The sequence below is a fragment of the Bemisia tabaci genome, chromosome 10 (assembly GCF_918797505.1).
Source record: "Bemisia tabaci chromosome 10, PGI_BMITA_v3".
NCBI classification, from domain to species: domain Eukaryota; kingdom Metazoa; phylum Arthropoda; class Insecta; order Hemiptera; family Aleyrodidae; genus Bemisia; species Bemisia tabaci.
Genome location: NC_092802.1, coordinates 38,205,485 through 38,229,156, shown reverse-complemented (window position 1 = coordinate 38,229,156; position 23,672 = coordinate 38,205,485). Strand labels below are relative to the sequence as shown.

The window sequence follows — 23,672 nt, the reverse complement described above, 5'->3', positions numbered from 1 at the left end:
GTTGCACAAGCCAGAGGCATGGTTAAGTCAGCTGAAAGTGCGGTTACCATCTAGCTGGTACCCTCACAGTGAGTATAATTGTGGTTGGATTATGTATACAGCTGGCTGGTGCCTTACACTTTTAGCTAGTGCAAACACTACTCTTATGGCTGGCGCCAAAATCCGCTGGAAGTATAGTTGAGATGGCGATACCTTTTTTTTCAGTGCAGTGGTACCAATTTTCACGATTCTTACTACTGGTTTCCTGATCGAAAATCATAAAAGCACGTATAAAACTTTGATTTTGCATACATTTTCTCAGTTTCAAAGTCTTGATCCTGAAAAACGCTTGTTTACAATGCGCTGTCGACCGTATTGATTAATCTTTCAAATGCATAGGTCGGTAGCGGCATTTTTCTTGTGATTTTCGTTTTACTCGGTGTCGCCCTAATGGGCTCGAAGAGCTACATAAATCAAGTTGTCTATATTCTCCCTATGAAGGTACTCCAGGTGCTCGCTGGACAGCGTTAGAGTGTCCACTATAAGCTTGTCAAAAAGCATGCAAATTCTCCATTAAAGTAACAATAAGTCTCGAACTGGTTCGGAGTTCAATGCTCCGAGTTACACTTTAAAAAGTGGATAGAGAAATTTTTAATATGAAATTACAATTTCAGCCATTTAAACGATTACTCACCGAAGAAAAAAGCTTCGCACGTGTTTCTGTCAATTGTCGTTTGCAGCGAAATCGATGCCGAACATTTAGCACAGTAGGAGCATTGGTCCATTCGGCTACGTCATTCCCACACATATCCACATATCCAAACATGCTCGATCGCTCGTCGTCCTCCTGAGTCAGAGCGACGCACCCAGGAAAATCTATGAATGAACACCCCCCTTCCTCTCTCCCCACCTGACCGCGCAGCTGAAAACTATGTCGTTACGCGTTGCGGTACCCTCGCACGCAGGATGATCGCTGAAGGCGTGATCGATAGGTATATGCGTCTAAAGTCGCATAATTCGTACGGGAGTGTATAGGAATTAAGCCGATTACTTCAGGAATTTTGTGATCATACTCCTGTCGTGCTATGGAAAAACGCCGTATGAGCATTCGAATGTTGCCAAAGTTCCTCATAGAAAATAATTATTTATGAATAAAGTTATGAATATTTTTCCTTTAATTGTCATGCAATCCACACTGAAAAAAAGGTGCTTGCCTCAAGCGTGATTATTCTTGAATTTGCCGCCAAGAATTTTTTTCATCTTGATTTAAGGTGAATTTCTCTTGATACAAGGAAAATAATGCTCGGGTTAAGCAAAAAAGTAGTTTATGTTAAGTAGCAGAATTCTTGATTTAAGAAAAAATACTTCTTGGCGGAACATATAAGATTCTTCTTTTCAGTGCAGATTAAATTATGAACAAAATTCGATGAAAAATATTCCGAAGTTTTCCTGAAAATTTGCAATTTGTTTAAAGAACTTTGGCAACGTTGGGAGGCTCATAAGTTGTTTTTCCTTAAGACGGCAGCCTGGGCGGATGATTGAGTTGCAGCTCCATACTCCTTTGTCCTGATCGCATAGCGTATGCGCCGCCTGTCAAGATATTGATATTTTAGGCAGCTTCCATGTATATTTTTCATCTTCTTCTTCTTCTTCTTCTTATTCTATTCTTCTTATTCTTCTCGATTTTTTTCTCGAGTTACCCGGAATCCAAACGATGCTTATGACTACCGATCCGTTCCGCGATCAATGCTCCGTCATGTCGTCCTCCCGGCGAAAACCGCGTATCTTGGTTATGTTCGCGTTGGAGTTATGCGGTTGTTGCATAGGATGGTAGTCCTGGCCACCTACTTCCAGGGCCGTGTTTCCCATCGCGTCGAGTAGGCCACGGCCAAGGGGAAAAATGCGGAGAGACGAGTCGATCGGTCGAGCGGATCACTGAATCGACAGTTTTCGGATGACGTCATCTGATGTGGCTTTCGAGGAGCGGTATTGCTGTTATTATTGCACAGTTGGACCTCTTTTATTTCTCGGTTTTTTTCCTGGTCGTTGCGACTGTTAAAATTTTAAAAAAAATTAATGAACAACTCGTAGATTAGAAAAAAAAACTCAAATAACTGTAAAAATGTGGTCAAAGTAAATCCCGTGTAGGTTGTTTTCTTTTTCAAGTGAAATTTCATTTGAAAAACATTTCAAAACTTCTGTCAGATGCACTATAGTTCTTAAAGTGTTCAAAATGCCCTCAGAAAAACAAAAGGAAACTCACAATTTCACAAGATTTTTTTGGAGTCATAGGCGGATCCAAGGGGGTGGGGGGGGGGGGGTTCGAGTGTAGAGGTCGTACGCCCCCCGTTCGTCCGAAAAAATGGGGGAAGAAAACTTGAAGAAAGAAAGAAAGAAGAAGAAAGAAAAGAGAACGGAAGGAAGGAACGGAGAAAAGAGGAGGGAAGGATGCTCAAATTTAGTTATCAGTCGTGACAAAATAGACTTAAACTGCATAAAAATGGAGCTTTAAAATTTCGAAAATTGTCTGGGGATGCTGCTCGGACAACCCATCCGTCGCCCCTCTCCCCAACGTCAGAAGCGTCCGGATCCACCTGTGTCTGAAGTCTTATCAACACGGGAAGACAGAGAAACGTTCGATTTAATACTTATTTAATATTTATGTTTATATTGACTGAAAATTCTTTGTGAAAAACTAAAATTTCTGGAGCAATGTCAATATTATTGAATTTCCTCTTGATTCAAATAGAAATCGCCCTGATTGAAGACGCTTGAGCGTCATTTTGGATTGACCGCTAGATTTGTTCCCCCCCCCCCCCCCGTGCTCATCTTCCCCTCTTGAAGGCTCTAATGACCAGCGTAATGAAAACAGTTGGGATTATATTCAATCTCGACCGTCATTCCCTTTCGGTTCCCATCTACTTTTGGCCCCGCGGAAGGGGGGGGGGGGGTATTTACTTTTATTGCTGATTCATGCTTCCGTGTCTCGATCAGCTTTTTGCACGTATTCGCTTTGTTTTATCCACCGATTATGACGGCTCAACCACTCGGCCGTGCTTAGGAAAAACGCCGTATGAACCTCCGAGTGTTGCCGAATTTCTCATGGTAGCATGCTCATTTTTGAGATTAGTTATGAATAATTTTCCTCGGAATATTCAGATATTTCAGGTCAGATTTCGTACAAAATATTTGAAGAATTGGCAGTAATATATCCACTAATTTCTCAGAAATTTCGGATTTTAGTGAGAGAAATCTGGCAACGTCTGTAGGCTCATACGGTGTTCTTCCCGAACGCGGCAACATTGACCGTCGCCCGCACGGCTCGCTTAACGGCATCGCTCGTGATTTTCTTGACCGATGGATGGTGGTAGTCCGTTTTCGTCGATAGGTGAGGGTTATCTCTTGAGGCCCCATGTAAAATTTAAGTTTAAAAATTTAAAAAAAAAAAAAAAAAAAAAAAAAAAAAAAAAAAAAAAAAAAAAAAAAAAAAAAATTGAGGGGGACCAAGGGGAGGATATGGCCGCTGGCAAGAAGTACCGAGAAAAGCCAAACGGAGAGATAAACTTCATTCATGGAACCCGAGCTCAGGATGTATGGATCTGTGAAGTTTTCGAATCGTGCATCCGAAAACTTTAAGTCCGGCTGCCGAAGTGTGGGCCACTGGGTCACGTATCCAAAATTCCTCGGTACTTTCGATGTGTGGCCCGAGCTTTGGATGCGCTCCCGTGCGCTCCATACGTAGCGCCTTCAACATCCTATGAATACTTCAAACGCTACACCGTTTTGCAGTACATTCCGGCAGGCGCAGTATAGGCAATTTGCACGTCGGAACGTATGTGTTCCGATGATGTAGCGTTGGAAGTATTTCTACGATGTTGAAGGCGCTATATATGGTCCGCGCGGGAGCGCATTCTATTGCCCGCGATTATTTGAATTCGTCAGCGAATTAAAAGTATTAGAAGGACATTCTTATTGCTGGAAACTCTACAAGTGCTTTAATTTTGATATGAATGAAAAAATTACCACTCGCACACTGATTTTTGAATAAGTCCTTTAGTTGCGATATAATCTGGACTCCGCTTATAATTTGTTAAGTTTTTTTTTTGCGCTGATTCTTTGTCAAAATTATCACGACCGCGGAAATACTTCTGCTGATTCTACTCCGACCGCTATAGGTAATAGTGCAAAGGGAAAATTTGTATTTTGCTGGTGAAATTTCTGCACCCTGGTATATGTTTGTTTTGCGTATTGTGAGACTTACATTCGAGTTCGATTACCTGAAGCAGGGTTGGGTTCCCATGGTTGAAACAGTGGCATGGCGTACTTTGCGATGTATCGATTAATCTGGCATTTGAACCTATGGAGAAGGATCGATAAACAGGGTGTTCGTAACCAACACCTTAATGATCGATTCTTTACTATAGCTTCTTATAGAGAAGTATAAATAATCGATCTTTCACACCTCGCTACTGATCCATATTACCTTAACTTCGGTTCTTGTGCACAAAATTATTTTCTCCGTGAAAAGGAACAAAATGACTGAAGCCAAGGAAAAATTGCAATCGCAGGGTGTCTACCGTCATTTAAAATCAGAAAATATCAGTGCGTTCGATGTTAACAAGAAAAATCAGGAAAATTGATCATGGATCAGGATATTACGAGTGCATCAAGCATGTTTCAGCTACATGCAGTTTTGCACACGCAGGGATATTTGAAAAATAGTGTGGATGTGTAAGACATCTCAGCTTTTGCACTTCTCTGGGTTTTCTTTCAAATAGTGGCTCATCTTTCATAAACCTAGAACTTCATCCCAGCATGCTGAAAAATAATTTACGATCTCCAAGGGTGTCCGCTGCGTCCAGTAAAAACCGGAAAATATCAGGAAATTCGATGTCATTAGGAAAAATCAGGAAAATTGATCATGGATCAGGATATTACAAGTGCATCAAGCATTTTTCAGATACATGCAATTTAGCACATGCATCGATATTCGGACAGTTTGCATTGTAAGACTTTTCAGCTTTTGCACTAATTCGGGTTTCTTACAAAAAATGACTCAATGATTACAAACTGAAACTTCATCGAAGCATGCCGGAAAAATAATTCACGATCTTCAAAAGTGTTGGAGTGTTGAATTAATTTTCCAGTCGGACAGATCTTCCCGAGTACCTCAATCGAGGGATAAACTACGGATGAAACGATTTTGTTTAATCCAAGACATACCGCTGCTCAATCGAAGCAGGTGTCCACGCGATCGATCAACCGGATTATCCTGCCGTCCTGAAAAAAAACAACGGATGCTCCGACGTTTTTCACTGATGTTACGTCGTTTTTGCCAAATAGGATCTTGTCAGCTCAGTGGATTTTCTAGCACCTGCCATGCCTCCCCTACCCTTTTCTTATCCCGAAGTGATTGCTGTTTTGATAGGGTTTTTAGGACTCTCGGGGATTTGTTAAGGCCTTGTCTCCACGAGCCGTTTCACGAGATTTGTCCCAGGGAAAAATCCCACTTACGAAGTTGGGAAAAATATTGAGTTAATCAATATTTTTCCCAGTACCAAGTATGGTACCTGTACCCCTAGGACCCACTGAGAGAAGAAGAAGAATTGAAAACGAATTGTGCGATATTTTATTCATTACTACATTGTTAATGTTTGTTTAGTTAAAATAATGTGTCTAATTGTCAATTGAGTGCAATTATTATTTTAATCCCGGTTAAATACTCGACTTTAACCACTTTATCTTCCCGCGAAAACTAGTCGCAGGACTGTATGAGCCCCGTCCCATGGAGACGGTAACTGGGAAAAATCCTAGAAGTTTCATTCCTGCGATTCGAACTTGGGACAAATCCCATGAAAACGTCCCGTGGAGACAAGGCCTGAAGCGTGCTATTCTGCCGTGCTAAGGAACAACGCCGTATGAAGCTTCAAGCGTTGCCAAATTCCCTTTAATTAAATATAAATTTATTGAGGAAGGTGTAAATATATTCCTTCAAATTTTTCATATTATTTTGTTCGCAGCTCAATCTATAGTATCCAAATATTTCAAAGAATAATATAAATTAGTTTCGTCAAAAACACATCTTTTATCCGGGGAAATTCGGCAACTCTCGAATGTTCATACGGCGTTTTTCCTTAGCATGGCAGTATTGCTGCGATCGTTTTATAAGCGGTAGGATTGAATTTAAAGACGCGATAAACGTTAATATCTCTCTCGCAGGAACTGATTTGTAAAATTTTCATCTCGCGAAATATTGGCAAGAAACTAAGGGTGTCACTACCGCGGTGGATGACGTCAAAAATCCAACTTTTCCAAGGACGATATCTCGGCTAATGGTGAACGTAGAAAGTTGCGGTTTGGACAGGTCTTAATATTTTTAGTTAATCCACAAGAATCAAGCATCAAGACACAATTCTGTGACCAGCGCAACTGACCCATCAGAGAGCGGCACAGAGATTGCAATACTCTCCTGCGTATAGGCACTCCAGTCGAACCCAATGCAATTCTGTCGCAGATCTAGGAGTTTTCCAACCCCCGCGAAATTGAGATCCACGTGCGTCCTCCGTCCTGGAAGCGGGCGCGACGCGGATGCATCTAGGCCGCCGCGGCTCACACGTTATCGCGAGTCGCGAGTCGCGAGCCGGGATAATTTCGCGAAAAGAATCGGCGAATCGGGCGTCCGCGCCGGGTGCAGTCTCCGCTCCAAACTAGATCAATGGGACGCAACATTGATCGTCGATCGTGATCTTGCCCACCGCTCCAAGTCCAGTGCAAGGTGCACGGGGTGCCCAACGGTGCGAGGCCCCCCGCCCCCGCTCCACCCCCTTCGTCCCCCACCCCGCCACCCCTCAAGTTTGTCTGGTGTAATTCGTCATTTCCTCCCGCGTAGCACCATACCCACCGTTGCCGCTTTCACCTTGAGTTCCTTTATCCCCGCGGTGGCTCTCAGAGAGAGTAGCGCCATTAAATCGTCGCTTGGCTGACGTAAGGGCGTAACTACATTTTGAGATGAGCCCGGAAAAGCATTGAATTGTTTAAAAGACAGGGCTCATTGCAGAGTGTAGTTGTGCCCTTATGTCAGGTAGGCGACGAAATTTCTGGGAAAGGTGAGGCATTTTCTTTGAGGGACTCTGAAATTTCTTCTCCAGCCCTGACATTTTTGTTTAATTTTAGAAGACTTCTGAACGTTCAAAGTTTCGTAAGAAATTATGTTTTAATAAATAAATATAAATTCAAATAAATTTAATGGTCGGAGAAATTGTATGTTTAACATCCCCGAAACGTCAGAAAATTTAAAAATCAAAGAAAACCTGTCACCCCGCACTCGGAATTTTTGTGACACCTCCGACGATTTTCGTATCTGCGAATTCGAGCGTGTCAACCAGTCTAGAAAGCCCAGAAATAGTACTAATCTTTTGAGGGCGGTTTTGAAGTACCAAAACAGTATGGAAAACCCGCAAAGAAGTCTTGAAAATTCTGGAAAAGTATACAATTCCTTGCGCATTGGCTCATAATTGCCCGCTAGATCGCGATTCTGCAGTCAGTTGATCCTCAAGCCATTAATGAGCTCTAAATTCCATAGCTACATAATTTTTTTAGCAGTTCGCGTGTCAATTTCAATTCTTCGAATTTTATTACATAATTTTGCCAAAAAAAGTACTGAATTTTCCTGTTGAAGAGATAATGATTTTTTTGGGGGGAAAGCACTGATTTTCGCGAACATAATCTTGTAGACATTCCGAAATTAACTAGTCGCCTCTGAACCTTGTCTTGAGCTAAAGTGTTTTCAGGATACTACAGAATACTCTTTAGCAACTTAATTTTGACTCTTCGTGAATTTGCTTCAAGACAAATCGACGCACAAATAGGTATACCCTCCCGCGTAAGATCGATTTTCTCCAGTTTGTGCTACTGATTTGAATCCAATTAAACTTATATCGTTGGATGTCGGGCAATTTTACAACAGAGACGGCTCGGTGCGATAGTGGCACCCGTGAAAGATTGCCTCCTCGACGAACCGTTGATTTTTTCGGTGCCACTTTCCCTGGAGCCCGGGAGCCCGGTGCCGGTGGACAGGGGAAAAATAGTAAACGCACCTAACTACCGGCTAATAGATTCAAATTTAGCTGCCTTTCACGACTCGCGCGGCCATTAGCGATAATTTGCAACTCGTTACTTAGTTCCAAAACGGCACTCGACAACGGCGTGGTCGTCTCTCTTCTCCAAACGGTATAAAATACTCAGGGTCGTATTCATTTTCGTTCCTTAACTAGCTTTAGAGGAACCCCATAAAGAAACTATATGTAAGATGTTTTAAGGAGACTTCGCATAATTCAGGATGTCGCGTCGCTCTGATTAATGGAAATGCATGATACAACTATTTTATCGTCAAAGTACCTCAAATAGTAGAGTATTTGGATTTAAGGCGCTCTTGATTACTCATCCGTTTTACTCCGTCACGGACTTACAATTAGAGTCGTATTCGGACCACGTTAAGCAGAAAGGAACCAAGCCTCATCAGTTATCGCCAAATGTAATTGGGCAGTTTAATTTTTTCCAAGAAAACAGTTTTGTGGAGTTTCGTGCAAATTTCAGTAAATTTTGTGCATAGTACAAAAAGAAATTCCCCCACATGTTCAAAGGAATCCGCACAAACGTCCTCTAGTAAAAAATTAAATTGCCCAGTTAAATTTGGCAGTAACTGATGTGACTTGGCTTCTTTATGCTAAATGCGGTCCATTTATAGTAGCACCTAAACGGTTCATTCTTTTTTGGGGAGGAGTCAAATGATTCACATTGTGATTAAAAGAACTTTATGAAGGTAGAGGGAGATCTAATTCAGGATGTCGCGTCCTGTCATTCACGGAAATGCACGATACAACTATTTAAACTCCAACGTAGCTCATATTGCATAGCTTTTGAATTGGAGGCGCACATGATTTATCATCTGTTTCACTTTTTCGGACTTACAACGAGAATCGTATTTATAGTAGCTTTTTAAACGGTTCCTGTTCCTGTGGAGAAGAGCCAAATGGTGTACATCGTAATTATGAGAACTTTAAGGAGGTAAAAGGAGGTCTGCTTCAGGATGTGGCATGTCGCCGTCGCATGTCGCCGTCACGGCGACATGCGTAAAGGTATTTGGAGAATATAATGCTGAAATATCAATCGGACTACACTTTGCTATTAGGAACTACAATTTCTGGCACTTCACAGTCTGTAGTAGTCTCTTCAGGTTATGGTCACCAGCAGGTACCACTGTACTAAAAGTAAAATCAACTTATGATGATTTCAATCGATCTTTCTCATTCGTGCATTTGTAGTGGCAGCGGTCCTAAAATCCCCTCCGTCTCAACGTGGAATAGAACTAGAAAGCGCGTCACTTCCTTTTGTCGCGAGTGACTTCTCGCGATTTAAATTGCTCAGGAACTAAATTGTGACGGGCCAGAAATCCTCGTTTTTTGTTTTGTTTTGGAGACAGTACTTTTCGTCTCCGAATTTGAGCATTGTGAGCGTTCTTACCTAGGTCCCTCTCCTCAGATTTGTCTGCCTTTCTCTTATTCCTCAGTGCTCGGCAATTCCAGAGCAATCATGCTACCATCATTACTTCCTCCCGATTTCTAAACTGCCGGGAAATCGGGAGATTTTCCAGTTTGGTTTTGGTTTTAACGTAGGAGTTTGTCATCCATCTCAACCAAGGAATATGAATTGATAAATTTGCTCGTACATGGGTGTCTTTGAAAAATATTTGTCTTGAGCAAACCTTTCTTGAACCTTTAAGAAAACTGTTTTGCACAGTTTAGCTTTTATTTCCACCAAGGAGCTTCGGATCAACTTGTCAAAAAAGGGCGGTGTCAAAAATGCGCTGATGCTGTTCAATTGATTTTCATAACGAACACCAATTTTGAAGTACGACCTTCTGCAGGCAAACTCTTCAGTAAAGGGTTGTAACTTTTTGAAAATACGGGGAAAGCCTGGAAAAGTCACGGAATTCCGCTCAACCCTGAAAAGACATGGGAAGGTCAGAAAACTTCGGTGTAGAACTTTGAAAAAGATGAGGTTGTTCCTAACCTTTTTCTAACTTCTATTTTTCTCTCTACAATTTCACTCAGCATTTCACGGGAGAAACGTAAATGAAGAAATAGTTCAAGGGATAAAAAGCGTTTGTTCCCACGGATTGTCGCATAATGGATTCAACAACTCTCGGTGCGTTTTTCGTACCATTGAGAGGACGTCTTATTAATCAATTTTATGTTTCTTCTGTTGCAGAGGACGTCCACAATGACGTTAAGGATGCGCAGTGTGAATCAATTCTGTCCGAATACATCGAACAACACGGTAAAAGTTACCCCATGTCTATAGGCGAGACCATGGACGTTGCTTCAAAGTCGCAGCTTTTATTATATTTGGTAAGTTTCAATCAGCAGAAGAATAATCAGGGATCCATCCCATTCTATCAGGTGCCGCTAAGCTACCTGGATCGCATTTTACAAAAAGGAACCAAGAGCATTTCAATGTTGCTAGAGTTGTACGACTTGCACTTTTCGTTATCAAATCATTAGAATCATGCAAAAAAAATGCATCTACGAAGGTTGTTCTCGTCTTGAATTTATTGTTTATTGGGAGTAGAGATAGAACTTGTTTAGATGATCAGTTTATATTTGTAAAGTAAAAAGTCACACAGTCTTGGCTACATTGGGATGCCCTTGATGCCTTTTTGCAAAATGCCATCCAAGTGTTTCGAGTACAAGGTTCGGGAAAGAGCCACTCCTCCAATTTCCTACGCCAAAATCTTAGGACACTCTACGTTTGACGCAATTCGCACCACGTACAGGTCATCGTCTTGTCGAAAGTGAACTCGAGTTCAAGTTCAGTTCTCTTTTGCGGTTCATCCGGATGCTTTTCTCACATCGTAGTCGAGTCAATGAATACGCCGCTCGGGTGACAAAAGGACGTAACTGCATTTTGAGATGAGCCCGGGCGAGCATTGAATTATATGGACGACAGGGTTCAATGTGAAATTTAGTTACGTCCTTGTGTCAGGAGGACGACGAAAAGATGCCGTGCTAAGGACCAACGCCATATAAACGTTCAAATGACGCCAAGTTTCTCTCGACGATGAATTATTTATTTGTAAGCAATTTCATGAATATTTTGCATCGGGATTCTCCAATGCGTCAGATTCTATTGAGGGCCTCGTCGATGTTAAATCGAACGGCGGGTAATCTAGTTTCACAAAGAACGCAATCGAAAGTTGAAAACGCAGTACCTTTCGAAGCTCTTGAATTATTTGTTGTTCAATTATTTAAAAATCTTACTTCGGGTTTTTTTTTTGTTTATGTTTGTGTTTTTTTTTTCTTCTTTGAGCACTCTTATCTGAAATTGTATGCATCTAACATGTACACATCGTCACCTTCCAGGCAAAGTATCACAAGCGCCATGCGACGTTTAAAAATTTCCGCCGCCATTTTATTTTTTTACCGAGAAATTGTTCAACGAAGCTGTCCGAAAATTTCACTGAATTTTCTTTGTGCTGCCGATAAAATTTAGGAAAATTTCCAAACAGATTCAACCAACAATTTCTCAGTAAAGAAATAAAATGGCGGCGGAAATTTTTAAACGTCGCATGGCGCTTGTGATACTTTGCCTGGAAGGTGACGACATAATGATGTGAGAAATTGGAAGAAAATAGAATTAAAGGTGGGACAATTTTTCGTTCGTAATAGGGTAGATTTTCTCATTTGAAAAATGGATTTTAGTAGATTGAAGCATTCCACCGTAATTCATCCAATGACTGGAATTTATCATGCAGTAGAGAGTCACAATTTCGAGTTCATTCATACAAGCACTCATCGTATGGGAGCACTAATGACACACATGCTGTTTCTTAAATTAATCAGAAGTAGTGGCCCCGCATTGGTTCAATTGTTTGATTTCAAAACCGAGAATCATTTCTCGCCAAGTTCACTCAGTGGTCTATGAATGAAATTAGTCACATTTGAGAAATCTGTGCATTGAGAGGCTTGGAGGATGAGGCGCATAGTGCAGGTTTTGCCATTTCGATAAATACGTTTTTAAAGTTTCAAAATTACGTGGAGCCGTATGACGGAGAGAGGTTCAAACTCACTTATTCATGTTTAAAAATTAGATTCTAGTTTTCAATTTTTTCATAATATACTTTAAGACTAGTTTTAGTAGAGAACATTAATATCTCAATTGTTCAAAATCTGCACTACGCGCTTTGTCCTTCAAGCTCCTAAGTTCTTAACGCAGGAAAAGATCCATAAAGTTTTGTGTTATCAGAAGAAATTTGGCAACGTCATATTATTCATTCGACGTTCTTCCGCAGCGCTGGCGCCGGCGACATTCGCGGTTGCATCGAAAGTAATGAGTAACTGCAGAACCTCAACCACTTCCAGTCTGCGGTTAAGTCCCTTAAGTTGCCGCATTGCCAGCACTATTTTCCTAGTTCATGCCCATTATCGTTGTTGGACAGTCCGATGTCCAATTTGCCAACGCTGTCACAATATTCGTAAGAGGTGCAGTTGACACCCCGATGAACATTGACAATGGTCGCGTCATTCCGTGACCTTGAGAAATTCCAATTTTTGATTATATGTGCCCTTACACGCGGTGCAGAGGGCCTTATGAAGTCCACAGGAACTTAAAATTAAGTTATTAATACCAACGTTTGGAGGAATATTTTACAATTGTTTTGGAACTTAAAAAACTCCTGAAAATTTTTTCGGGATGACAAATCGATGGAAAGGGACCATTTCTTCCGGGGAAAAACGTTCCTTAACTTTTTGCAAACTTTAAAACCATGTTTTTTTTTTACAGCCTAAGAATTTTATCTTGGAATTTGAGAACTGATATCTCCTTCAATTTTAGTCAAAACTTCCAGATTTTCCTCCTACATGCATTCGTAAAAAATTCTTAGGGACCATTTCTGGGGGGGGGGGGGGGGTTTATTTGAACTCGGAATTTTTCTGTGCATTTTTCAAATTTGGACGTTGAAGTTCCTCGTCTTCTTTATTTATACCTTTGGACTTCTCGCTTCCTTTCCCTTGTCGTCCCCGTTTTCCCCATTTTACTCTGCTTTTCTATTTTGTTCTTCAGTACATGTTGGCGGAAGTTCTAATTTAATTTTTCTTTTTCTCATTGATTGTTTCCTCAGGCAAAGAGACACATGGCTGACTACAAATCGACTCACTGTCCACCTCTGCCAGCGAGGATGTTCCAGAAAGCCCTGAACACGGTGATCATCGATTGATCGCACGAGCCTCTGAATCGACGCGACACCCCAAGCCTCCTTCAAAGTATTATCAAAACGCGAAACTTCAAGTGTCAAATTTTAGAATCGTACACGCGGAATCGGTAGTCCCCTTCTCTTTGTAATGTTCCCTTTGGGTTATTTGTTTACCAGGTCTTTATTCCTCTTTTACTCACTTTATCTCGACGTATAAAGTATTAAGCATGATTAATTTTTTTCCCTCGGAGAATCTAGATATTTAATTTAGGTCATTGTTTTTGTTTTACTTTTTTAATATTTTGGTGTATGTGTTTTTTACAATAATATAGACTAGTATTTTCTAAGTTACGACCTTTGTTCTCTTTTTCGTCGCAGAATTGAGTATGGTCCTCATTTGGATGGATGGGTTAAAAACCAACGAAATTTGGACTAATTCATGCAATTAGGAACTACAATTTCTAGTCCAGTTTAGAAACAACGTGTGTACTACTAGTTTCCCTATGCACGTAAGTGTTTTCACGGATGAGCTGGAAGCGTAGTTCCTAATTGCAAAATGCAGTCTATTTACATTCCCACGCTGCCACATTTATCCTGAAACAATATTCATTTTTGAGAAGAGTTCTATGAGTACTTTCCTTGAAAAAAAGTACAATGAATGGGGTTTCCTTAGAAATCTATTCTTTGTATGGATTACATTTTGCAAAAAGGAACCAAAATCATTCCAATGTTGCCAGGACTGTGCAACTTCTTGCATTCTTTGCAATAAAAGTACTGAAGTCTTGGAAAAAATTAAATTTACGATGGTAATTTTCGTTTTGAATAGTTTATTTGGAGTGAAGATAAACTTGTTTAGATGATCAGTTTATATTCGCAAGGTGAAAAAAGTTGCACCATCTTAGCGGCATTGGAATGCTCTTAATTCCTTTTTGTAAAATGCAATCCACATGGAACGAACGGGAAAAGAGCACTTATGTATTTTTTTTTTTTTTTTTTTTCCAATTTTGAGTTTCTTTGTGAGAAAATTACACATGTAGGATTTTGCAATTTCAATTCATCAATCAAAAAGCTCCTCAGAGTTTGTAATTTGCAATAATCAAAAACTGCAGGCATTTTATTGTGAGTGCATATAATTACAAAAGTTTGGTAAAAAAAATTGAATATTATCAAACTTAGTATTTTTGATTAAAGTAATCACAACAACATTTTTTAGGATTAAAAAAGGTCCTCGCCGAGAGGTTTGACAGTAATATCAGTTATTTGGATACACTGAGGCACTTGAACGACGTACACAATGACGTCAGCAACGTTTTTCGCGTCCAGGAGTGGATGAGTATCCACACCAGAACCGATCGCCCGCCACAAACCCGCTTTTCGACGCCCCTCGGTGTCAACACGCCCCGGGATCACAGTACAAACCCGAATTTTGGTCGACAAAAGTTCATGTATAGCCGTATCAGTCAGCGACTTCAAAGCGAATTTAGTCGGGGAGTAAACATTCAGGTGAACGCCTGGTAAACTCACCGTCTTTTAGCCGTAAGGACTGTTTATATTCACAATCTGACGGTTTTCACCATTCGCTCGCATCAGCGGAATCGCCTGTTTCATGCAGTGCAGCGCGCCCATGAAATTGACACCGATCATCGCCATGAGGTCTTCATTACTCACATCTTGGATCGATCCGGGCTTTTTGACAGCAGCGCTATTGATGAGGATATGCACTGTCCCAAGTTCGGTTTGGATCCAATCGAATGTCGCTTCGATATCGGTTAATTTTGAAAGGTCGCATTGTCGCGCGTAGAATTTTCCAGGTTCCTCCGTGCCGGCCATTTCTGTCTTCATCTTTTCGTGCCTTCGCGCGAGGCCCACAACTGTCATGCCATGACGGATGAAGGCTTTGGCGGTAGCCAAACCGATTCCTGATGAAGCTCCCGTCACAACAGCTATTTTTCCCATCCAGCGATCCATCTATTTTTTTAGAAATTCAGAAATTCTGGTTATTTGTTAACTATGTTTCAGCTTTCGTTAGGCGTAAGCTTGACAAATACATAGGTATTGCTTAAAAGTCATCGGACTTCCTCGCCTAGAAATAACGATACCAACAAAGGAAAAGAAAAAAATAATTGCGATTTGTAATTTGTGAACTTGGTACATTAATTAAAGGACGAGAGGTCAGCACCCTTAGACTGCATTTTTGATAGTGTAATGACACCCAGCATCATAAGTATGAAAAAGGCGATTCGAGTACCTATCGAGATAATGCTATGAGATGGTGCTTATATTTAAGCCTTATCGAGCTCTTGGTACTTGAAAAAAAATTGCATTAAAGTGCAATGGTGCTTCACAGTGAAACGCATGCGTCAGGGTCAGGCGAGAAAAAAAGTCAACTCTCTTTTGTTTCGCCGTGTTAAGGAAGAACACCGTATGAGCATTCAGGCGTTACCATATCTTCTTCATTAAAACCGAATACTGGGAAAATTCTGATTATTTTTTCTCCAATTTTCCAGACAATTTTGCTCGCGATTTACTCTAAAATATCTGAAAATTGCAAGGAAATATATGAATGATTTTCTTTAAAAATACATTTTTTATCTGAGGAAATTTCGCAACTTTCGAATGTTCGTATGTCGTTCTTCCCTCAGTAGTTCTCGTCTTATACTCTTTGGTTCAAACGAGAAGCAGGGTTCGGTAGTTGTGACTTGTGAGTGACAAGCGCTGATAAATGATAACGTTTATCTAGACCCCCTTCTAACTATGGACAATAGCGTTTTTAACAAACCATCGGAGCTGCTATTTAATGAGGCAAAGTAGCAGGGAAAGTAGCAAGGCAAAGTAACGCAGTTATTAAAAGTACTGGAGGGTGAAATTCATCCGATGAGACCGTTTTTTACGTAATGCATTGATTCATCAAAACTCTGCCTATTGAGACAACGGATGTGAAACTCGAAACCGAAAGCATAATTGGACCACATTTTGCGATTCGGAACTATAATTCCTGGCTCTTCTGTAAAAACACTTACGTGCATAGGGAAACGAATGGTTCATACGTTGTTTCTCAATTGAGCCAGAAATTATAGTTCCGCATTGCAAAATGTAGTTCAATTGGACCACATTTTGCAATTTGGAACTCCAATTCCTGGCTCAGTTTAGAAATAAGGCATCGATGGCGAAACTGGAGAAATGCATATCCTAGTTTGCGGCGCTGTATAATTCCTGTCGTATTATATTTTCTACTTGGAATACTACTAATCGTTCTTATTTGAAATTTTCGGTGATTTTTCTTCACTGTCTGAAGGATATTGTGTAAAAATTACAAGTCATCATGTTGGATCGGTTTCCTCTAACAAAATGAAATAGGGATGGAGACTTTAAAACTCCCGATGATGATCTGAAAAAGATGCGCACTTTTGCAGTTTTACTGTCAGTATGTGCCATTGGTTTCCCTATGCACTCAAGTGTATTTACGGATGAGCCTGAAATGATTGTTCCCAATAGCATAATGTAGTACAATTCATTATCGGATTCAATTTTTTGACCTCAAAAGTGACCCACAAACAAAATTATTTTCCCAAGAAAAACGGAATTTTCCTGGTAAAAATTGACAGTAGAATCTGTGTTCCAAAATACCATAGACCTACAGCCGACTGAAAGACTTCCAATAGCTTCTATAGCCGGCAACACAATTTCTTATAGCCTTTTATAGCCGATGGCGATCAAGCAACAGCCTGACGATAAAGTGTATGCTAAACGTTACTAATTACGGATGATAGGACTTAGTGAGTTTTTGAACTACCGCTCTCTTTTTGGGCCGTAGTATCTTGATTTATTTTGCGAGGAAAGCTCCGTACTTTTGAAGGATGCCTGCCATTCCTAATATGTTGGAGCGCCTTCAATTTCGTACGATACTGTGCAATACCTCTGGTGTGAAATAGTTGCTTCAAGCGCCGTGGCACGCTGCGGCGCGGCAGGCGGGCGGGCAGCCAGCGCAAAACGCGCATTGGCGCCTACAAACCTAACAGGGATACTTCACGCATTGCGCAGTGCGTGAAGTATCCCTGTTAGGTTTGTAGGCGCCAGTGCGCCGCCGCTCCGCTTTGTGTTAGGCTCTAATATACGAGGGCTGTCCCAAAAGAAACCGGACTTTTGTCATAGAAGGCAAACTGAGCGTCGTAATGAAGTTTTCTTGGGCTTGTTTGAAAGCTGATAAGCTACTGAAGATGCTTGTTTTTACAGAATGCAAAAATTCGTCTTTGTAAGGAAACTACACGCTTTGGAATAAAGGAAAGTCAAACTCGAGTTGCGATTTTTGTCTTTATTTCAAGAAAAATTTGGATACAACTTAAAAAAAAACCAGGTTTTTAGTTAAAAACTTCGTTGCTCTCTTATTCAAATGCTTAAAAATAAGGAAATTAACATTTTAAGCAGCTTACCAAGTCATCACCTATCCCCTTCAAAATACTCGCTAGCTTTGTCGATGCATTTTTGCCACCGTTTCTTCAATTGGAAGAAAAACTGTTGGAAATCCTCAGGTTTGAATGATCGCATTTCCTTCAAGATGTTCTCTTGAATTTCCGGAATGGTTTGGAAACGTCGACCTTTCAAGGTAGATTTAAGTCGTGGAAATAAGAAAAAATTACACGGAGCCAATTCCTGGTTTCTGCATCACGATAATGCACCCGCCCATGCATCCCTCCAAATTCGCGAATTTTGTGCAAAGAATGCCATGAGTGTCCTCCCTCATCCCCCTTATTCACCTGACCTGGCTCTGTGTGATTTTTTCTTATTTCCACGACTTAAATCTACCTTGAAAGGTCGACGTTTTCAAACCATTCCGGAAATTCAAGAGAACACCTTGAAGGAATTGCGATCATTCAAACCTGAGGATTTCCAACGGTGTTTCTTCCAATTGAAGAAACGGTGGCAAAAATGCATCGACAAAGCTGGCGAGTATTTTGAAGGGGATAGGTGATGACTTGGTAAGCTGCTTAAAATGTTAATTTCCCATATTTAAGCATTTGAATAAGAGAGCAACGAAGTTTTTAACTTAAAACCTGGGTTTTTTTTAAGTTGTATCCAAATTTTTCTTGAAATAAAGACAAAAATCGCAACTCGAGTTTGACTTTCCTTTATTCCAAAGCGTGTAGTTTCCTTACCAAGACGAATTTTTGCATTCTGTAAAAACAAGCATCTCCAATAGCTTATCAGCTTTCAAACAAGCCCAAGAAAACTTCATTACGACTCTCGGTTCGCCTTCTATGACAAAAGTCCGGTTTCTTTTGGGACAGCCCTCGTATAATCTCGTGGAGTCAGCGTTGTTCAACTCGTGACTTTGAAATGTTTGCACACTCTGTATGGATTATTCTCATTTTAATTGATGAAAACAAATATGTAGTAAAGGAAAATATAATGTGCGTTTTGTAAATATTATGGTGATTCCGTACAAACTTGCGGATTTCCAAAGCACACGAATTTCTACACCATTTCTTATAGCCTTTCATTGCCGATGGCGAAAAAACAACAGCCAGGCGATAAAGTGTAAAGCCCGTCGACAGGAACTATAGCCCGGCTGTTTCATTTTTTATAGCTTCGTGTAGCCCGGCCGCATGATTTTTTCCACTTTCTACAGCCAGCTATATGATTTGCTATCGCCTTCCTCAGTCGGCTATAAGAACTCATGATGTTTTTTGAAACGCAGCTCCTATCGCCAATTTTTACCAGGGTTTCGTGAATTGATAGGTTAAAACGGTAATACGTCTCCCTTCCAGTCATAAAATCCATTTGTATTTTTTTCGCTGAGTCGGAGAATAACGTCGAGCATTCCTGTGACACTGGTGCGAGTATCGATGGAACCTTTTGCCCCCGCCACACACTGTAACGAAACATAGGATTGCCCGGTCATGGACTTCCTCCGCAACTTCTTTCCGCTATATCCTTCGATCTTTATGGAATTTCAGGTCCAAACTATGTTTCCCGAAGCATTTTCATCGCAGAATCTGATTTTGACCTTAGTTTGGCCGATTTTCACACGGAAATGCATGTTTTTGGGTGTTTTTATGAAGTATTGCTCAGGATAGTAGGAATCAAGGTGTTTTCGTAGATTTTCTCTCCAGTTTCTCTCAACCGTTTCACTCCCTTTTCCAAAATTCCAAGTTAAATTTCACATAATCTGAAGTATTTTTATCGTAGAATTCGATTTTGACCATAATTTTATCGATTCATCGACGCAAACATTACATCACATCAACATTAAGGAAGAAGTATCGGATACAATAAAATTATGCTTTAATATATATGATTACTGTGCAGTTATTTCAAAGTGGAATAATTAGAACGTATTGAAAGAATAGGAAATTAAAGTAAACCGTCAGTTCATGAAAAAACTCTATACTTATTCAGTATACGGTTCGCTATTAGAACACAGTTGACATAAAAAAACGGTTGGAAGGCCTATCTAATCATCTTATTCGCTGTCGTCCGTTCCGCCATCGTCCATCGATTCCTCTACTTCCTCTAAATCTCTTCAAGAAGGTCCTCTTCGAAGTTGATGTCACTGTCATTATTGCTATGATAAAGGACTAGAAGTGCAGTAGCCTTAAGAGTTTTAAGATTTTGCGATTAAGATTTTTGCGTTTTTATTGTTGTTATCAACCATATACAACTGTTTAATGTAAAACTGATTATTTGATGCATTTCCACTTATCTCTTCGATTGTTTTGGATGCCAGATTCAGGTGGCATGGCAGTCATCAATAAATGGTCTAGTAACAGTTAGGATAAAGTCCCCTCGTCGATCAATTTACATCTAATCCTACGATGGGAAATCCGTATTGGCCAGTTACGCTCTTCGTCGCGTCTTAAGCGGATGGAACGCAACCGCATATTTGCTGATGTTTAACACTACTATGCGTAGTCATTATTATGTTCACAATATTACTTAAATAAAACAGCTACGCCTTAATTCGCAGGGTGTAATAATTGGATTAAGCTGCATCTAGCAACCTGCGATATTTGCTTTCGAGAGAGGCAAATTTCTCTAAGCTTACACCGAGGGGGGGGGGGGGGGGGGTTATAATTTAGGTATCTTGGGCAGAGGAATGCTGGTCTTAAAACCATACAATATATATGAACAATTGTACATTTTCTAATTTTTTAGGAGGGACGTCCCAACGTACGCTATTGCAGGGTGCCTTGTGCCGTCTGCAAAATTCAATAAATTTCACGAATCTGCGCTATCTGCAGCCAAATATGGCTGGTTATCATTCTCGAAGGATTACTTGAGCACGCCATATGCTTACTTTTTCGGTTAAATGCGGTGAATTTTTTGAAAGCTTGCTTAAAGTTCAATTTTCATCTTTCTGAAGCGGGTAACTTTAGAGATACGTGGTAGCCTTCAGCATTGAGATAATTTAAATTGTGACCAGTGAAAAATGTTCTACAGAGTCTCAAAAATAAGTTTCAAGCATCAAAATTTACATGGGTTCATCTCACAACAAAATATAAGGGTCGAATAGAGTTTGACGGAGAGAGACCCACTCGTGACGTCTGGCTTTTTCAGACGAAAATCAAAGAATTTCACGAATCTGCGCCTATCTGCAGCCAAATATGGCTGATTATCATTCTCGAAGGATTACTTGAGCACGCCATATGCTTACTTTTTCGGTGAAATGCGGTGAATTTTTTGAAAGCTTGCTTAAAGTTCAATTTTCATCTTTTTGAAGTAGGTAACTTTAGAGTTACGTGGCAGCCTTCAGATTTGACATAATTTCAATTATTACCAGTGAAAAATGTTCCTCAGAGTCTCAACAATAAGTTTCAGGCATCAAAATTTACATGCAATAACGGCACAACAAAATACAAGGGTCGAAAAGATTTTGACGAAGTGTGACAATTTCAGGAACAGCGGAATCTGCCACATTTGAGGAGCTCTAGGAAAAAATTGGAGGAAAAAAATTGAAAATACATGCTAGATTCGTATAGTATGAACCCTTAGGAACACTTCATGCCCACTCCGGATCCAAAATTAGCGACACCCCCATGTCCGACCTTTTGCCCATTTCGTTACAGTGTGCGCCATGTCCGTGACGACAGTGCCGGGATGAACAGCTTCGACCAGGATCCCATCCTGACGCAGTAACTTGGCCAAGGTTTGTGTGCTCGTCCCTAAAGCCGCCTGAAAATAAGAAAATCATAAATTTATATTCTTACAAGACGGCTACGTTGGTTTGGTGGTCAGCGCGTCTGACTTGACTCAGTAGCTCAGTAGGCCCCGGGTTCGAATCCCGGTAGTGGCGTCAAATTTTCACGAGACTGACGAGCAAATCTGCACAAACAGATTCTATTCGGCCTTTTAATCCCGTTTGAAAAGCCTGAAGCATTTGGATGTATCAACTCCCAAATACCATACGTCTATAGGTGGCTATAGATTCCTCACCTAATGAAGGAATGATACAAATAATTCATTTGACAATTGTTTTGACCCGAGGAAAATTAAGCCTCACGCTAGTTCTCATCATTTCTCACCAGATTTTGTTGGAGTTCCGTATTTTGTGTACTGTCTAGGTGCTTACTTCAACCATAGATTTTTTATGTGATTCTCAATGCAAAACCTGAAGGAAAATAAGCATGACTTTTTGTCTAGAAAATTGGAAAAAACGAGGAGATAATTATGAATTCCCTTCCAGAAAATTTGAAAAATGTACGAAGAAAGGAAGGGGCAATGAAATGGACAAATGGTCGCTTGGAAATTGGGGAGGCTGTTTATTAATAGGAGGGGGGCGGCCTCCCCCCGTGAAATTTTCAGTATTCAAATCCATCCAGGAAGAATATTTTACTCGGCCCCAACCGCATATATTCAGTTTCTTGCTGCAATCATTATCTACGACAAACGATGCACGCAGCAAATTAAATGCCAATTCCTATTCGTTTCAAAATACCCAAAATATCCTATATCGACGGTTTAAGTCGGCAATCTCATATCTCGGTTTGCGACGTCGCAGACTTCCTGTCATACTTTATTTTTTAAACCGAAAACTACTCAACGGCACTTCTCTAACACTGCCATGTTCTACTCTGTGCGAAGAAAATTCTGCAAAAACTTTAAGGAATGATGCCAATTTGTTGTCCTTTAAAAAAATAACCTAGAGGCGGAGATTTTCAGACACCGCAAACGAGATATCGACGGTGAAACTACCAAACCACGTATCTCGTTTGCGGTGTTTAAAAATCTACGCTCACATTTTATTTTCTTGAAGTAGACCAAATCAATATCATTCCTTGAAATTTTCACAGAATTTTCTCCGCACGGAGAGGAAAAATCACAGAAATTTTCAAGACTGGACGTTAAGTAGTTTTTCATTTAAAAAATAAAGTATGACAGGAAGTTTGCGACGTCGCAAACCGAGATACGTGGTTTGGTAGTTTCACCGTCGATATGTGATTGCCGACTTACACCATCGATATATCATTGTTTACATGCATTCAATAGGGCCAAGTCCGGTGTTGGCAACTTGCAGAAGTCGCCACTGCTCTGTTGTCATGACAACCAAGACAACACTACCCGGTCGCACGCACGAGGGACACGAGGGTAAGCCACCCCGAACGTGGTGCCATGAGCCAGTGGCAGCATTGGGTGACCTGCGCTTGTATGTCGTTTAAAAGCACAAGCACATGTGGTGAAAAAAGTCAACTTTACGTAATTTTATTTACCGCAAAATGAAAATTTCTGACAGGAGGTACACGCTGATCATATGTTTCCAGTTGGCGTTAGTGTTGATTGATATTTGCTTCAACGTACTCTCCAGTGTAGTCACCGTCAAGAAAGGATTTCAGTTGACCGGTTACATGTGAGTATTTTAAATATTAACAGCCATCTATAAATGGACGGCTTAAGTGACACGTAATTGTGAAATGACACGTCTTAATGCAATAAAAGCTGCTAGGACTTTCATCTTTTCCAATTAGGATATTTTCTCATGCTGCCGGTCTCTCAATAATTTCCTAACTTCATAAATCTCGCTGATTTTCTGGGGGCAAAAGTTGAAATTCAATGTAAAAAGAACTAATGAAATGATTTAAATACTTGAGATTGTTGTGCTTGCAGTCTTAAGACAAGTAAAAAGCTAAGAATTTCCTTCATCTCCGCGAGATACCACATCTCATACCAAGTTCGGAGTTCCAATCGTTGCGTGCTTGATGTCCCCATTTAATTCAACGATGCGAGCATTAAAGACAAATCCACAAGCGTCAGTGAAAAACTCAGATTCCCCTTCATTTTTGCGTGATATCACATCTCATACCGATGATGAAAGTGCAGAAGTGCGTATCTCGATTTTTGACAGCTTTAAGTTAGCTGCATGAACGTGTAATTGAAGATGTCGTCTATCAGCCAGCAAGAGATTATAATCGAAAAAAATCGGGATGTCACCTAAAACCGTAGAACTTTTTTC

At 40.4% G+C, this 23,672-nt stretch overlaps 3 protein-coding genes across 5 annotated transcripts in view; 2 read left to right on the top strand and 1 right to left on the bottom strand.

Annotated features, from left to right (window-relative positions):
• Positions 1–13,579, top strand: part of LOC109037386 (phosphatidylserine lipase ABHD16A) — a gene marked incomplete at its 5' end in the record, with an annotated part of 51,308 nt that extends 37,729 nt beyond the window's left edge. The window contains 2 exon segments of the mRNA XM_072304877.1: positions 10,249–10,388; positions 13,157–13,579. Of these exon segments, the coding sequence (XP_072160978.1) occupies positions 10,249–10,388; positions 13,157–13,252 (236 nt within the window). The 3' untranslated portion in view covers positions 13,253–13,579.
• A 128-nt stretch (positions 13,580–13,707) lies between these two features.
• Positions 13,708–15,295, bottom strand: LOC109037418 (farnesol dehydrogenase). The gene is given in 1 exon segment (XM_019052082.2): positions 13,708–15,295. A coding segment is annotated over 1 exon segment (753 nt). The 5' UTR covers positions 15,197–15,295; the 3' UTR covers positions 13,708–14,443.
• A 6,031-nt stretch (positions 15,296–21,326) lies between these two features.
• The window catches only part of LOC140225601 (transmembrane protein 138), a 29,753-nt gene continuing 27,407 nt past the window's right edge, over positions 21,327–23,672 (top strand). The window contains exons 1-2 of one of the 3 annotated variants that reach the window (XM_072305037.1): positions 21,327–21,761; positions 22,712–23,069. In XM_072305037.1, coding sequence (XP_072161138.1) covers positions 22,939–23,069 — 131 coding nt within the window. In that variant the 5' untranslated portion in view covers positions 21,327–21,761; positions 22,712–22,938. The remainder of the gene's footprint in view (positions 21,762–22,711; positions 23,070–23,672) is intronic. The other 2 variants (XM_072305038.1, XM_072305036.1) reach the window with 2 other exon arrangements.